This window comes from Sarcophilus harrisii, chromosome 1, assembly GCF_902635505.1.
Source record: "Sarcophilus harrisii chromosome 1, mSarHar1.11, whole genome shotgun sequence".
NCBI classification, from domain to species: domain Eukaryota; kingdom Metazoa; phylum Chordata; class Mammalia; order Dasyuromorphia; family Dasyuridae; genus Sarcophilus; species Sarcophilus harrisii.
The window spans coordinates 637892565-637908782 of record NC_045426.1 but is presented as its reverse complement, the minus strand read 5'-3'; the positions used below and the strand labels follow the sequence as shown (position 1 = coordinate 637908782).

Here is a 16218-nt window from a genome sequence, read left to right as displayed (position 1 = left end):
AAAAGCCTAACCCAATCGGCAGCCTTATTACTTACCCTCAGCCTGTTCCAGTCAACTAACTAGGATCATTTCCACCTCCTTGCTAATTACCCACTGTGCCCCAACTTTCTCTCCCTCAGGCAGTCACCCATCCCTGAAATTCCCAGTCCTTGCTGAGTTCTCCCTCCTGGGAATTCCTATGCCACATAACTCATCATTTGCTCACATTGTTTCTAATTATCTTCATCAATTAACATTTGAGCATCCTTTTGTGTAATAATATTCGTATTTCCCAACAGTGCAGTAAATGAAAAGAACACTTCTTCTGTGTGAGAGGACCTGGATTCAAATCCCTCATTTCAAATTTATTTTCTCTATGACCTTGGACAAATGATTTGAATTCCTCTAAGTTTAGTTTCTTCACCCGGAGGATTGGACTTGATGGTTTCTAAGATCTCTTGGAGCTTTCAAGCTAGAATCTTATCTTTCCTTGTTTGGGGTTCAGGAGACTTTGGAGGCAGAATCATGTATTGGAAAGAACAATGGTTTCTAGGTTCAAATCCTGCTTTCTATGTTATCTAGCTTGGTGACCTTGGATATATCATCTGTAAAATGAGGGAGATGGACTGGATGGGCTCTAAGATCCTTTCCAGTTCTAATCTATGATTCTTTGAACACTCTAATACCCAATGGCCAGATCATTTCTCATTTCCCTTCTTTCCTTCCTTTCCTCATCCGTTAATCAGGCACATTAATTCCTATGCTACTGCCTTCATGGGGCTATTATGACAGTCAGTTCAGGAAAACTAAGTTCTAGTTTCATATCTGGTCCTGATTTAGCCATATATGAAGGCCAAGTTCCTTTCCCTTTGGGCCCCATTTCCTTCTTTCACTGTCACATGAGGACTTTAGATGAGATATTTTCTTTTCTTTTTCTTTTTGGTGAAGCAATAAGGGTTAGGTGACTTGCCCAGAGCTCCACAGCTAGTGTCAAGTGTCTGAGGCTAGACTTGAACTCAGATCTCCTAACTCCAGACCCGGTAATCTGTCCACTGAGCCACCTAGCTGCTCTGAATTAGATCTTTTCTAATATCTTCTTAACTGTTATCTTGTGATTATTCTGAGAAGGGATGATCACAAGTCATAAACTTAGAAATTTTTAATGTACATTTGAAGAAACTGAGGTACAGGGCAGGGAAGGAACTGGCCCTAACTTATTGAGTCATTTCAATTCTTAGAAATGAGATTTTCCTCTTCTGAAAAACATAGATTAAAAAAAACCTTATATTATCTACTTCCCAAGACTGATGTCTTATTATTTGTTGGAGACTAAATCTTATGTCTTTGCTATTGGGAAGTGCATGATTTTGAAGTCAGAAAATAATATGGTTCCAAATCTTATCTAACCCAATAGCCACTAGCTAGGGGATGTTGGGTAAGTCTGCTTTTTCTTATCTGCCAAACAAGGAAAATGGCAGTCTCTACCTCATAAGGCTGTTATTAAGATCAAATGAGATGATGTGAATAAAGTACTTTGAAAACCTTAAAACACTCTATAAAGTGATAAGCCTTTGGGGGGAGAAGGGATCAAGTCTGTGAACTATCCATGCAAATTAACATCTCTGAATGTTATCTTGAAGAACTGTGTTGGACACTGAATGGTTAAGTGACTTCTCTTGACAATTATAACCTAAAGCCTGACCTTGGTCACAAACTGGGTTCAAACCTATCTGTCTCAAACACAAGGCTCACCAGAAGGCTTGACTGACAGTATGTGGGTGAAGTTAGTGTAGCCCTTCTCCCTTCAGAAGAAACAACACTGAGCCCCCGACTCTTAATTTTCTTTCTTAGTGGTAAGTAATACAACCAAGACTCTCAGGATGTTAGAAGCAGAAAGGACTTTAGGAACAATTTATCACAACTCTTAGTTTTACAGAAGAGGAAACCAAGGTCCACAGTGGGGAAGGAAGATGTCCAAGGCTACCAGTTCTATCACAAAGAAGCAAACTATTCTCCAAGGGAAAAGGAATTACTCTGGAAGAGTACTAGGTCAGACAGCATCCTGGAGGCAGGGGGAAGGAAGGAATGACCAGAGGCATGACCTCTGAAGAGGAAATACATTCTCTTGGCTAGCTAGCTTCTTATCCAATGCTGGCCGGCTGGCTGGAGACCCTGGGGCCTGGCCTATTGTTCTGTCACCTGCAAATGGACATGCACTACTTGATAGAGGGCTCATTCTCCATGCACCTCCAGTCTGCTTCTCCCTCGCTCTCCCCAACCCCGATCTGCTGTAGCCATCTGCCTCATCCTGCCCTCATTAGGACAGGGCAGCTGGTCTCCCTTACCCCCATCTCCTCCCTGGTCCTGCTTGGAGGCTTCCTAATGTTTCCCCACATCCCTTTTAAGCCTGATCCTACAAGTGTTAGTATACTGAGTACTTCCTGGATATCCCATCCTGTACTGGGCCCTAAATGGAGTAGAACATCAGCCGCTATGATCTGAACTATAGGGGGCCTTAGAAGGGCTAGTCCAACTCCTTCAGTGATTATTCTTCAGCTAAATCCAATAAGCATTAATTGCAAAGAAATTAAATACAAATAAAAAACAAAGAACTAGTACCTGCCCTCAAGGGTCTCACAACTGACTCAGTGGAAAATATGAATGCAAAAAAGAAAACATAAAGTGAATATAAAATAATTTCAAAAGGTAAAGTCCATTAATTACTGAGGGAATCAGTGAAGACTTGTGGAGAAGGCAGAACCCAAATTTGCTTTGAAGAGAGCTAAGAATCAGTAAATCTATTCACAAAGGATTTTCTTTGTGGTTAGCTGCTTGGAAGAAGAAGATGAGATCATGAGCAGAGGATATAGCCTAAATAATCCCCTCAGGCCTTGAGATCTGATAACTCTGGAAGAGATCTCTGGAAGAGCCCAGGGCAGGAGGAAGAGAAGAGGAAGTCAGACTAAGATGATGCTTCTCAGCAGAAAAGTGATGCACAATGGGGGCTGAAAAAGGGATGCATTGTTAAGACAGCCAACATCCCTGGATTATTTTTTTAAAATATATACTTCTTTGTTACAAGAGAAGTTTCTCTGGGGATGAAATGGGACCACTGAGAAGTGAGAATAATCTTTTTAAACAGAGTATCAATACAATATTTAAAAGACAGGACTTTTTCCTCCCCAAAAGATCAGTAATTTTGTAAGTATAAGAAGCTGCCTCTGGCAACACAGATCACATCCTAGCTGCTCTGATTTAGGAGATAAATTCTAGAGAATTGCTTGAGGCACATGGAGGCACAGGATTTGCCTATGGTCAATTAACTAGTAAGTGTCAGAAAACAGTTTTTGAACTCAGCTCTTCTTGATGCCAAGGCCCAGGACAATCCATACGACAGGAAGTTTCAGGAAATGAGATCCAGAAAAAAATAGTACCACCCATTTCTAGAGTATTTCAAATCCTTAGCGCAACTATTTCCCAAAGAAGTTAATTGACAATGAAAAACTTTTTGTTATAAGGATGGTTTTTTAAGAGGAGGGAGTGGAAGACAGAGAAATCAAGGCAATGAAAAAAACAAAAGATAAAAATAGAAATAAAAAATGACTTGATGATTAAAGGATTTGAAGGTCACGAGCAGCAAGAAGAAAAACTAAGATTAGGACCCAGGTTAGCAGAATCCCAGTCCTTTTCAATAAACACTTTTCATGCCTTCAAGGAGTACTACTTTAGGGAGTTTTTACTCCCTTTTTTTTTTAACAGATGAGGAAACTCATCTTGGCCGACCCCTAGATAGTCAATGTAAAGGCTCCAGTTGCATGACTAGTGTTTTTTTCACTAGACCAAGATGTCACAGAGAGATCACTTCAAACAGGCAGCAATGGGAGCTGGGCTAGTTTGTCTCCCCTCCCCTCCTGCCTTCCTCTACTAAACATAAATTTCAGTATAATTCAGGGATAAAGAAGAGTCAGTCAGGCCCTGAGGTGGAGAAACAAACCCAGAGAAGTACAATAATTTGCTCAGGATCACAAACAAGGGTGGGGTTAAGGCCTTAGGTCTTCCCATAACTGCTCATTTAGTGCTTGTAGCTTCTGAACTAAGCTTCCTCCCTCCAGGACAGGTCAATCATAATTTCTACCTGATTTGGGACTAATAGTTTCCTACCTATCTTACAGGGCTGTGGTGGACAAACAGCTTTGTAATCCTTTAGAAAACAGGAGCTATTGTTATCTTAAATTCTCATTTAATAACTTTAGGCGAGGTGAATGCATTATATATGTAAATATATATACACAAATGTACAATGTACATACATATTATATACATATACAATGTATCTATACATAAATGTGGTATCTATATGTATCGTTATATACACACATGTATACAATGATACATATGTATATACATATACAAATATATAAATATAAATATATATAATATATATCTTTATTTCACTGACCTTTGATTGAAATTTAGCATTTCCTCCAATTATATTGTTTTAATTAAAAAAAATTTGCTCTGGAAGGGTTCCAAACTTCCAAAGGGCTCATGTCACAAATAAGGTTAAGAATACCTGATTTAGACCCCTCTCCTTTCTCTCCCTTCCCTTCCCCCCAGATGAGGACACAAGTCTCAAGAGATTTACTGATCTGTCCAAGGCTGCATTGGTTGTCCGTGGCAGAGATGGGATTTGAACCAGGTCCCCTAGCTCCAAGTCTTCAGCTCTTAACTGTCCATGCTGGGTCTGTCTTTCTAAAATCACCTGTGGAAACCACATCCAATTAGGAAAGGAGGCCAGGCCACCAGGAGAAGCGGGAGTCCAGACCCAGAGCCGACCCGCCTTCATCTGAGGCGGCCTCTTTTCTTACGCGTCCCCGCTGGGCTCGGGGAATTGGGCCGGCCACCTGCAGGCTCTGGCTGGCCCTACCTTTTCTCTGCTTTCTTATTTTAGCCTCCGCATCTCTAGCAAAACCTGACCTGCTCTGGCAAAAGCCTGACTTGGAGGAGCAGTTCCAACCCCGTTTCCCCAAAGAGAGAAAAGCTGGGAGAAGCTGTTCCCCATTCTGCCCCTTAAAAGCTATGTGATCTCCGGTGAGCTGCTTCTCTCCCCAGGCCTGTGACCTTCTGTGTCCAATGAGGGCCCCGGGCTAGGTAAGGGGCTTTTAACCTTGTTCGTGTGTGTGTCATGAAACTTCATGGAGTCTCAGATGTATGGGCTTAAATGTATGACATAAAATACGTAGGATGGCAAAGGGAAGCAACTAGATTGACAGGTCATTATCAAAAGATTTTTCTTAAACTTTTACAGATCTCAGGTTAAGGAGCCTCTGACAAGTGGACATCCCTCCCATAAGGGGAACACTATTTACTACTCTCTGAATCAGCCCATGAAAAATCCCTTCCTTTCAGAAGCTTTTTTATGGTTGTTTAGTCATTTTCAACAGTGACTAAACTATGACCTGATTTGAGGTTTTCTTGGCAAAGATACCAGACTGATTTGCCATTTCCTTCTCCAGCTCATTTTATAGATGAGGAAACTGAGGTACACAGGTTAAGTGACTTACCCAAGGCCACACAACTAATAAGTATTTGAGGCTGGATTTGAACTCAGGCCTCCCTACCTCCAGATCCAGTATTCTATTCACTGTGCCCCATAGCTGCCCCATGCCAAATCCCATCCTTTTTTTTTTTTTCTTTTTCTTTTTTTTCCTGAGGCAGTTGGAATTAAGTGACTTGCCCAGGGTCACACAGCTAGGAAATATTAAGTGTCTAAGGTTGAATTTGAACTCAAATCTTCCTGACTTCTATCCACTGCACCACCTAGCTGTCCCTCCCCTTCTCTTCTTGATAGAATACTAGTAATGTGGATTCAGACCTATACTAAAACAAACAGTTTGCCCCTCCAGGACAAGAAGTTGGACACTTGGGAAACTCCCCACTTCAAGCCAAAGCCAGCCATTGCCTTCCTGTTTTATCCTCAGACTATTTCTTCTTGTTTCTTATGCTTGGAATGCTTTACCACCCACTCAATACTAATAGTTATTATAGGTGCATATATATGACACCACATGTATACATACATGTATGCATGTATGTGACTTTTGGAATACTCCATATAAGCTATAAAAAATTAAATCTCACTAAGACCATGTGTGTATGTGTGTGTCCATACCCTTTTAAAGTCTGCAATAACTATATAGTATGTGCCTTTATTAATCCCATTTTACATTGCAGAGGAGGCTATCAGAGTGAAGGGACTTACTCATGGTCATGTAGTTTGTGAAGAGTCTGAGGTGGATTTCAAAGTTATATTTTCCTGATAGCAGGCCCCATGATCTAGTTACTGTTACACCCAGCTGCTTACCTCTCTAAAATCCAACTCAAATACCATCTCTAGGAAACTTGCTCTGATCTTTTTTTTCACCACCTCCCAATTCCCCCCCTTCTCCCACCAAAAAAACACTTTTTCCTCTGATCTTATGTAGCAGTTTGTTTGTAGGACTCTAATGCATTTATCAGGTAACACAGTGAATTAAAGTTATCTGTGCTTGTATTCTATAGCCCCGATAGACCTTAAGCTTCAAAGAGGGTAAGCATTGAATTTTATTTAAACCTTGTAACTTTTCCAATGCTGAGCCCAGGGTTCTGCACCCAGGAAGTCTTTAATACATTTTTGCTGGATTATACTTAATGGGAACTGTCCAAAAAAAGACCTTCCAAAGCTCTTGAAAAGAAATCAAGTCAGTTTAGGGGGTTGGGGAGAGGGATGGCACAGAATTGCAAACCTGTGTTGGTCAGGGCACTGGGACAGAGGGGGATAATTCAGCACTATTGGACTGAGAAAGGCCCTAGGATGTTTCCTAGGGAGAATGTTTTGGGAAGTCAATTCATAGGCTGCCCAGCCTTAGTGAGTTTAGGTTCCTAGAGAACTATTCAGGAGCCTTTTCTTGAATATCTTCAGTCACCCTCCTCTATGAAGCTTTTCTAGAATGCTCCAGCTATAGAGATTTCTCCTTTCTTCAAAACCCTACATTGGTTGGAGTCTGTGATCCATTCAATCCAGTTCCAATTCACCCTGTTCAATTTATATAACTCTCAATCTGTGTGAATCTAGCCTCCTCAGTGAGGCAAAATAGGGGTCAGGAAGGCTGCATGAAGTCAGTGAAAATGATCTGAATTTGGAGACAAAGGACATGGCTTCCAGTCTCAGCTGTATTTACTAAGACAGTGACTGTCGGTAAGTCAGGTTATCTCTGTGAGCTCAGTTTCCCAATCTGTAAAGTGAAGGAAGCAGGCTAGATGATCTTTAGGGTTTCCAAAAAAACTCACAAAATTTAGATTGGGAAGGAATGCCAGCAAACATCCAGGCCAATCCATTCACAAAAGGATTCCCCAGTATAACAATGAAAAAAACCTTCCTTCCAACTTCAGATCCTATAATATGGGCTTTGGGGTCCCTGGGAAGCAAGAAAGGTAAGAGGAGGTAGAGAAATAAAAGTGGCAATAAAAGTTGGAATTTGGTGAACTTAGAGCTGGAAATATCTGGAGGGGTCATCTAATCTCTTAATTTATAGATGATGAAACAGAGTCACAAAGTTATTAGATCCAGGATTAAAATCCAGAATTTCTGGGTACAAATATGATTTAACCATCAGAAATGTGGCGAACTTAAAGATATAGAATTAGACATTTATTTCTGGACACACTTGACCATACATATTTATACAAAATTTTTCTTTTTTTCTTTTTTCAGTGGGAGGGGGAGGTAGACAGGGAATTAGAAAAGAAACGCTTGTTTATTGACAAGAAAAAATAGTGTTCTTTCCTCAATATCCTTGTACTATCTCACTTAGCAGAGTAATTAGAAGAGAACCATTATCTCCAAGTCAGGAGATCCAGAGTCCAGTCCCTGTTGGTTCTTTTCCCTAAGTAGAAGAGTTCTAGTCCTTCTTGCTCCAAAAGCTGTTGGGAGGATTAAAAGGAGATGGTGGAGAAGTACCCTGAAAAGCATAGCAAGTCTTAGGTTCTCACATCTAGTCATAATCCTTTCCCCAATACAAAAGACAATTTCCTTAAATACCATATTGGGTTACAGAGATCTGTTTCTTGGCAAAGCATCCACACATTCACTATTCCAGCATCTTATCACATTCATTATCCTTCTTTCCATATGACCTAAATCCCTGGTGATTGGTGGTTGCCTGACAAGTTAAAGTTCCCTGAGATTCAGACGAATTGGAACGTTTAGAATCTGGACTCTGATACTGACAGGTTGAATGACTTTATGACCCCACTCTGGACCTCAATTTCCCATCTATAACACAAGGTAGTTGGATATACTATCATCACCAGCACTATGAATATAACAATAATATTAATAATGATAACATGTCACAATTACAAAGCCCTTTAAAGTTGACCAAACACTGAAAGTTCTCTTGAAGCTCTACCTTTCTAGGATATTTTAGTTCATCCTAGACCAGGGAGAAATCCGCTCTGTATTGGCTATGAACCCTTCCCTCTCTTGTCTAGGAGTCAGTGACTTGGGTCACGTTGCATTGTGTTGTAGTGAAAAGGATCCTGCTCTGGAAGTCTGATCAAGACCTCCTCTTACCTCTTTGGCTTTCTTGCCCTGAAAGGACCTTCTGCCCTTGAGATCCCTTTCTCCTACTGGTGAGTTCTAAATTCCCTAGAATCTCCATTTTGAGGAACTGCCTAGGTCAATCAATCACATTTACTCCTTGTCTCTTTTCCCAATTTTAATCCCGACTCTTCAGAATTGGCAACCATATCTCCCTAAAGGTATCTCCATCCCATTCCCACCCCACCTCCACTCTTAGTTGCTTGTCTTCCTCATTAGAATGTAAGTTCACTGAGGGCAGGCACTGTCTTATTTTATTTTGTTTTGTTTTTATTTGTATTCTCAGCTTAGCATATTATTTGGCACAGAATAAGTACTTAGTGAAACCTGAATGACTTACTAGCTGGGTTCTCTTGGGTGATTCCCTTCTCTGCTCTGGGCTTAAGTTTCCTTATTTCTAAAATGAGGAGTTTAAGGTAGTTGATTTATTCCCCTGTAGCTCTAAAGGGATTTGTTTCTATGATTCCTAATCTGTCTCAGAGCCTTTGACCAAAATCAAAGGGAAGAACCAATAGCTACGGTGGAAACTTGACTCTTCCCTTCCTGGGGTGACTACCTCCTCCAGGTAGTCTTCTTAGATCAAACCCACTTAACTGTCATCTGCCAGTGGAATTCCCTCGATTTACTCACCTCAAGATGCTTCTGCCCAATCACATATTTTAAATATGGTTAAAAAATATCTTCTGATTTCTTCAGAACAGGAATTCCATAGCCTGTCTATAATACTGAGAAAAACCTTACAAAAGCCATCTAGTCCCACCCCCATTTTACAGAAGGAAAAATGGAGGGAGACCCCTTTGAATTACCTGGATTTAATCTTCTAATTGCTTTGATACTAAATAGATGGATGCCAGTTTCACATATAGCTCCCTGTTTTGACTTCAGACCAGGGACTTCCTGAGGACAGGGACTATGTCTCTTTCTCAAACCAGTAGCAATATCCTAGCTGCACTGACTGCTTATTATCCTGTTTTTAGACATTGAGAGATGATGCTACAGGACTCTGATTGTTCCCCATCATGCAGGAACCCAAAGCTGGCCTAGATTTCCTAAAAAGGGGGTTGTCTTGATAAGAAATTGATGGGGAGTAGATGCTTGATTTCAACCTTGTCCCAGCGGACCCTCTTAGTGGAGAAGGATAAAATGAATAACAGTTTCTATCTTTAGGGCACTTTAAGGTTTGCTGAGAGATTTCTTTACAGGAAGTCTGGAAGGTAAGGAATGATAGCACTGGCTGGGCTTGCTGGTCTATCCTACTTTAGTGGGATTTATCCCACCTTGGATAAGTACTCTGGAGCCATTGTAGTTCCCATGGAAATCCAAAGACCCCCCCCCAAATGCACTGAGTTATTTATTGGAGCCAGTGTGATAATGATAATAATAATGACAATAACAATAATATAACCCACATAGCAGGAAATATACCAAAATCCCTTCAGCCCTTGTTTTTTATTCCTGATTTTCCTCCTGGCCAAATTAATTCCTTCAGTGTCTGGTCCTCCCTTTTTCCTATGGGTCTAATTGATAGGGCTAGAGCAGCTCTGCCCCAATTCCCTGAGAACCCCAAAGCAGATCCCAGGAACCATGCTTGTGGTTAACAGAGACAACTGACTGGGCTCTTGGGGGCCCTCAGGCTCCTCCAGGAGTGCACTGAGACCCAGCCTTACAGACAGTCAGAGCCTTAGGGGAGAGAGCGGAGGAGGGATGCTGTTCTAGGAACAACTCTCCCCTCCCCCAGCCAACAGCACCATCCTTCCCTCTCCTCTCAGTGCCTTACCCCTAAGATTTGGGCGTCTCAGTTCCTCTTAAAGATCTCTTCCATCTCTGCCATTCCAGATAAACCTGGTGATTCTGTATCCCATGAGTCCCCCTCCCAGACCTTCTGATCTCTCATTTCCTTCTCCCAGATTGTGGACTACTTTGATCCTTTTTCTTAGGCCTTATACTTTATCTTCTTTTTAGCTTCCCCAATAAGTCCCTCAAATCCCTAAACTTCCCCTCTCTGTCCTCTAAAGCCCTCACCTACCTCTCTCAGGTTCCTAGCCATTCATCTTCTTTACAAGCCCTCAGAGTCCTCTCAAGCCTCTCACTTGCAGGCCCCATAACCTTTGGTTACCTCTCTTTGGGTCCTGGGTCCCTTATCTTCTCTGTCTCAGTCCCCACCCTCCCATCCTCCCAGCTCTTCCTCCCCATTCTCAATGCCAGTGGGATCCCCAAGTTCCTTTATTTCCCCCTCACTCAGGAGACCCTACTACCTCAGGGTCTCACCTTTCTCTCCCAGATTCTGATTCACTGATGCTCCCTTTAGTCCCCAAATACCTCAGAACCCCCCCCCCCAGACCCCAGATACCTCAGCCTGCCCAAACCCATTCCAACACTTTCAAAAACCCAAATTCCCTCTCAGGCTCTGGTTCTCCTCCGTGCCCCCTCCCATGCCTCAGACTCCAATGCTCACTCTTTTAGTCTCCCCAGAATACTCAGTTCCCAGATTCCTCTGCTCTATTCTCAAGTCTAAAGTCTAAGAAACCAACTTTCTGGCAGATCTGGCTAGCCGAAACTCTTGCTCTTTTCACAACCCATTGTGAGATCCAGCACAGAAGTCCTATAGCTAAGATACCCCTCCCCCTGCCATCCCTTGGACTACTCAATCCCTAGATTTCTTTGGAGGAGGGAAGGAGATTTTGGGAGAGACGGGAGGATCACAAAAGCCCAGAAGAGGGGAGTGAGAATGATGGAGCTGCCCCATGTTCAGTGGGACCCAATCTTCCTTTCATGTGTCCCTAGAGCTGGACATCGGACAGCACCGGACACCAATTCCCTTCCCTGACACCTCCTGCTTTCCCCCCCTTCCTTCCCCATCCCTGGCCCGAGCTGTGCAGCTATTGGAACATCCCGTTAAGTCACTTCTGACCAGAGCTTCCCAGCCCAGCCTCTGCTTGCCTTTCTTAGCTGGGCACCGGCCACCCACAGGGTCCCTGAACAAGCCCCTGGTCCCCTCCTCCAAGTCCCTCCAGATCCCCCGGTCCCCTGGTTCCAAGGCAGGGAAAGAGGCAGAAGCAGAGCCAGCAGCAGGCACCTGACGCCTTCTATCTAGCGCTTTCAATGTCATTGGGGAAGCTTTCCCATCTTGTCTTTCTGTCTCTCTTCTTCCCCATCCCCCCAACCCCCAGCACTCTTCTCTCTCTCTCTCTCTCTCTCTCTCTCTCTCTCTCTCCCAGTCCAAGTCTGTATGTATGGGCTGCCTCTCTGTCTCTCAGCATCTCTTTCCCTCCCTGCTTCCCGTTCCCTCTCTCTTCCTCCCTCTCCCTCTCCTCGCCCTCTTTCTCCTTCTTACCCTCTCTCTCTCTCCCCCTTTCTCCCTCTTCCTCTCCCTCTCCCTGGGTCTCCCCAGGACTTACCCCGTCAGCGCTGAGCTGGGCTAAGATGGCGAAGGTGGACAGGCGGTCACAGAGGCAGCGGGTTCGGAAAGCATCGAGGGGCACCGTGCGGCAGCCTCGCCAGGACCAGGGGCCGAGCTGGGAGGAGGAGGAGGAGGAAGATCTGGAAGGGGTGGAGGTAGTGGTTGGGGTGGGGGGCCGGAGAGGCAGGCGGTGAAGGGGGGGCGGGCAGTGAAGTCGGGGGGAGGAGGCCAAGCAGGAGGGAGGCAGAGAGAGAAAGAGAGAGAGAGAGAGAGAGAGAGAGAGAGAGAGAGACATACACACATGAAGGAGAGAAAACACAGCGTGAGAGGAGGCAGCAGCAGAGAAGGGAGGAATGAAATCATTAAGGGATCATTGGCCAGCACAATACAGCCAAGGGGACTTCGCCTGGCAGGCCGGCTGGCTGGCCGGCTGTCCTACAGTCTCTGTCTGTCCATCAGTCCATTTAGCTATCCATCTGTCGAAAATTTTCCCACCCCCCCCCAGGCTGCCCTGGTCCAAGCCCCCCTCACCTCTGCCCCCAGCCAAGTCCCCAGCCCCTAGATGCCTGAACTCCATCTCTTTGCTCCTCCTGAGGCCCCAGAGCTTCCTCCTTCTCCGCCCTCCCCCCAAACCCGCCCCCAGCAGCAGGAGCCCTCTGAGTTCTGAACCCAATAAACCCAAGGAGAGAAGTGAGGGAAGGAAGGCAGGAGGGAGTCACAGTCAGAGGGGGCCTGAGCAAGAGAGACAGAAAGGAGAGCAATGAGAGATGGGGGGAGAAACTAGGGAGGGGGAGAGAGAGGGAGAGAGACAGAGACTGAGACAGAGACAGAGAGAGACAGAGAGAGTTGCCTACCCAGCCAGCAGTGGGTAGAGATGCCAGGCGTTTGCTGAAGTCTGGAGAGCCGCCAACCCCCAACCCCAACCCCCACCACCATCACCACAAAAAAAAAGCCCAACCCTTACTCACTCACACAAATACACACACTCCTACGGGCCCAAGGCACCCACCAGCCCAGCCTGGAGGGGGAAGGGAAAGCAGAGACTCCACAGGGGAAAACAAAGGGGGAAGGGGGAAGGGGGAGGGGGTGTGGAGTGAGTGGATGTGAGTGTGAAAGAATACACATCTGTGCAAGAGTATGGCACGCCAGAAGGGCGAGGGGGCTGGGGAGGTGTGAGCACGTGAACCTTTGGGTTTGGGGTACGTGTATGTGACAGTACATGTGACTGGGGGAGCCCCGAGGGGGTATACCTGTGGGCACATGGATGCGACGGTGTAAGAAGGTTAGCTTGTGCGAATGGAATTGCACATGGAAGGATATAAAGGAGAGTATCTCAGTTTCCCCTCTAAAGCTTCATTATCAGTCAAGGAAGAGAAGAGGCTTAGGGGAGAAATACCTTTAAAGTCTCGGGGGAGGCTACAAGAGGAAGCGGAGGGCTCCTGAGGGACATTCCAGGTGGATGCTGGAAGTGCGAGGAGTAAGAGCTACTCTTGTAAGAGCAACAGGAGGAAGGACCTTCCCATTGCCCATGGGGGCGGGGGCAGGAGTGACCACAAACCATCCATCCAAAGAGCTCCGGTCATCGGAAAAGCCCTAAAGATCCCACAGCCCAGTAACCTTATCTTACATGTGAGTGAACTGATGCCCCAAGCGGGGGAAAGTACTTGTCCAAGAACACACAGTTACTGCTCTGTCAGAGCCAAGATTTAGAACTAGGTCTTTGGGCTCTCTGTATGAGCTGAAAAAGGAAATGGCAAATTAAGCCAGTACATTTGCCAAGAAAACCCCAAATGGGGTCACGGAGAGTCGGGCACAACTGGAACGACTCAACCACAGCAACAACAACTCTGGGCTCTGAGTCTTGTTCTTTCCAATACACTGTAGAGTCTATGTCATGCTCCCTCCTCCAAGAAGCCTCCCATGACTACCACTATGTAATCCCTTACAATGCAGAACTTTAGCAACGAGGGCCATAGATCACAGGATTATTGGTCAAAGCTGAGAGGAACCAGAGAAACCCTTCAGCAAATGGAGACCCAGAAAGGTTCAATGATTTGTCTACACTCACATAGTCAGTATTAGAGATGAGATTTGAACCTGGGTCATCAGATTCCAGATGCAAGCTGATTCCTTGTTTCAGGGTATTTCTTATCTGATGACCAGTGAGTGGACATATCTTTCTGGGGAGAGGTCCAGCCATTTGTTCTAAATTTATGTTCCTCGCTCTTTCATGTCTGAGGTCCTCATCTCCCCAGCATATTTCCCTTTACCTCTGCCCTGAGGTTCAAGAGCTCCTTATCATGCTGACTTCAGTGACCCACATGGAAAAATCATGATGCTGGCACCTGAGAGCTCACCATTTTGCAGGCCCTTGGTGAGGATGGCTGGAGGGGCCCACAGCCCTCCTTGTCATTCTCACACCCCTAGGCTCTCACCAGAGTTCTTTTCTCATTCATTCTCCTACGAGCCCCACTGTGGGACTAGGAGTCCTTCCTAGCTAGGTGACAGTTAAAATTCCTACTTGACTGGAGTAATTATCAAAACTTCAAATCAACATTTGCCAAGAAAAAACCTAATTCAGAAAAAAAACCTCCTAAAATAAATCAATATTAAGAATTTTAAAAAATGTAAAAGAAGTTATTTCTTTGACTCTTCCTTGTCAAACAGGGACGAGGATTCTGTACCATTACCCGAATGTTTTGGGGAGGTTTGTAAGCTGGAGTAGAAATGGATTGTTACTATGGTTATGAGGAAACAGTGTCAGAGAAGTGAAGTGATGATGTGCACAAGAGCACAGAGCACGTTAGTGGAGAAGCCAGGAGGAGAACCTGGGCTTCTCTACCTCCCCCTCACTACCTACTCCCACCTGCTGGCCAAGCCAGGGTAGGCCATACTGCCTCCCCAGCAGGGGCTCAGGCAACATCCATCAAGGCTGCTGATTGACTAATTCCCTGGAGATCTTGGAAAAGAAAATCGATCCTCTATCCATCTTTTTGGTGAAGCTGGATGAGGGGCCTGGGGATGGCTAAAAGGACTTTGCAGGCTTCCTTCTATCCTTTGCATCCTAGGGCATAAAAGTCACAGCCAGCCAACTTAGGAGAAAAAATAAACTTTTTTGAAAAAACAACTCATGGCATGTGCACAGTGCTTAGCATGAATTGAGTTGAATCCTGGATCTGACACTTATTAGCTGTGTGACAACAGATAAACGAATCAACCTCTCTGAGTCTCATATCTCTGTATCATTTTCTGTTTCTCAGTCTCTCTCTGTCTCTGTCTAACTATCTCTCAGTCCCTGTCTGTCTCTATCTCTATCTCTCTTTGGCAGGAATCTCAGAAACCATTCAGCAAACCCACCATTTTATAGATGAGGACACTGAGGCCCAGAAAGGTTCAATGGTTTGTCCACACTCACATAGTCAGTTACTTTTAGAAGTGAGATTTGTCTCTGTCTTTTATTCTCTCTCTCTCTCTCTGTCTGTTTCTCTCTCTGTCTGTTTCTCTCTCTCTCTCTCTCTCTTTCTCTCTCTCTCTCTCTCTCTCTCTCTCTCTCTCTCTCTCTCTCTCTCTCTCTGTCTCTCTCTGTCTCTCTCCCCCCCAAACCAACCCTATGATTTTTGTGTGTGTATGATCTGATAAGGAAAATACCTCCACTGAAACAGGTTTCAATCTATTTTGTGACCTGGAATCTTGGGGAGATGCCGGGATGCTAAAAGGTTGAATCATTTCTCTAGATCACATAGTCAAGGTGTATTAAAGGGAGAAAGTGGTGGCTTGAACCCAAGACTTGCTAATTCTTGGACCAGTATTCTATTCATTCTATCCCATCACATCTCTAGAAATAAAGTTCATCATTAATATCTATTTTACAAAATTATTGTGAGGAAATTCTGTGAATAGCCATAAGTCACAAGACAAATATGAGCTATTATTACTGTTCCGTTATTTTTACTATTAGAGTTTACGATGTATGAGCTCATCCAGACTCTCCTTTGATCCTCATAAAAGTCTTGAGAGATGGGTATTGAAGAAACCATTATCATGCCCATTTTAAAGATAAAGAAAGAGAGGCTTAGAGGAGAGTAAAGTGATTGACCAAGTGTTGCATTCCACCTAAGTCCCTTAAGGACAGGGCCAGAATTTGAAGCTGGATTTTCTGAAGCCCCAGGCTACTTTCCCTGTAAGGGCCAGTACTTCT

The 16218-nt window shown here is 44.4% G+C and overlaps 1 protein-coding gene across 5 annotated transcripts in view; it reads right to left on the bottom strand.

Moving 5' to 3' along the window:
• Positions 1-16218, bottom strand: part of ADGRB1 (adhesion G protein-coupled receptor B1) — a 264233-nt gene that overhangs the window by 80587 nt on the left and 167428 nt on the right. For all 5 annotated transcript variants that reach the window (XM_031947288.1, XM_031947290.1, XM_031947291.1 and 2 more), the window contains exon 18: positions 12019-12160. In XM_031947288.1, coding sequence (XP_031803148.1) covers positions 12019-12160 — 142 coding nt within the window. The remainder of the gene's footprint in view (positions 1-12018; positions 12161-16218) is intronic.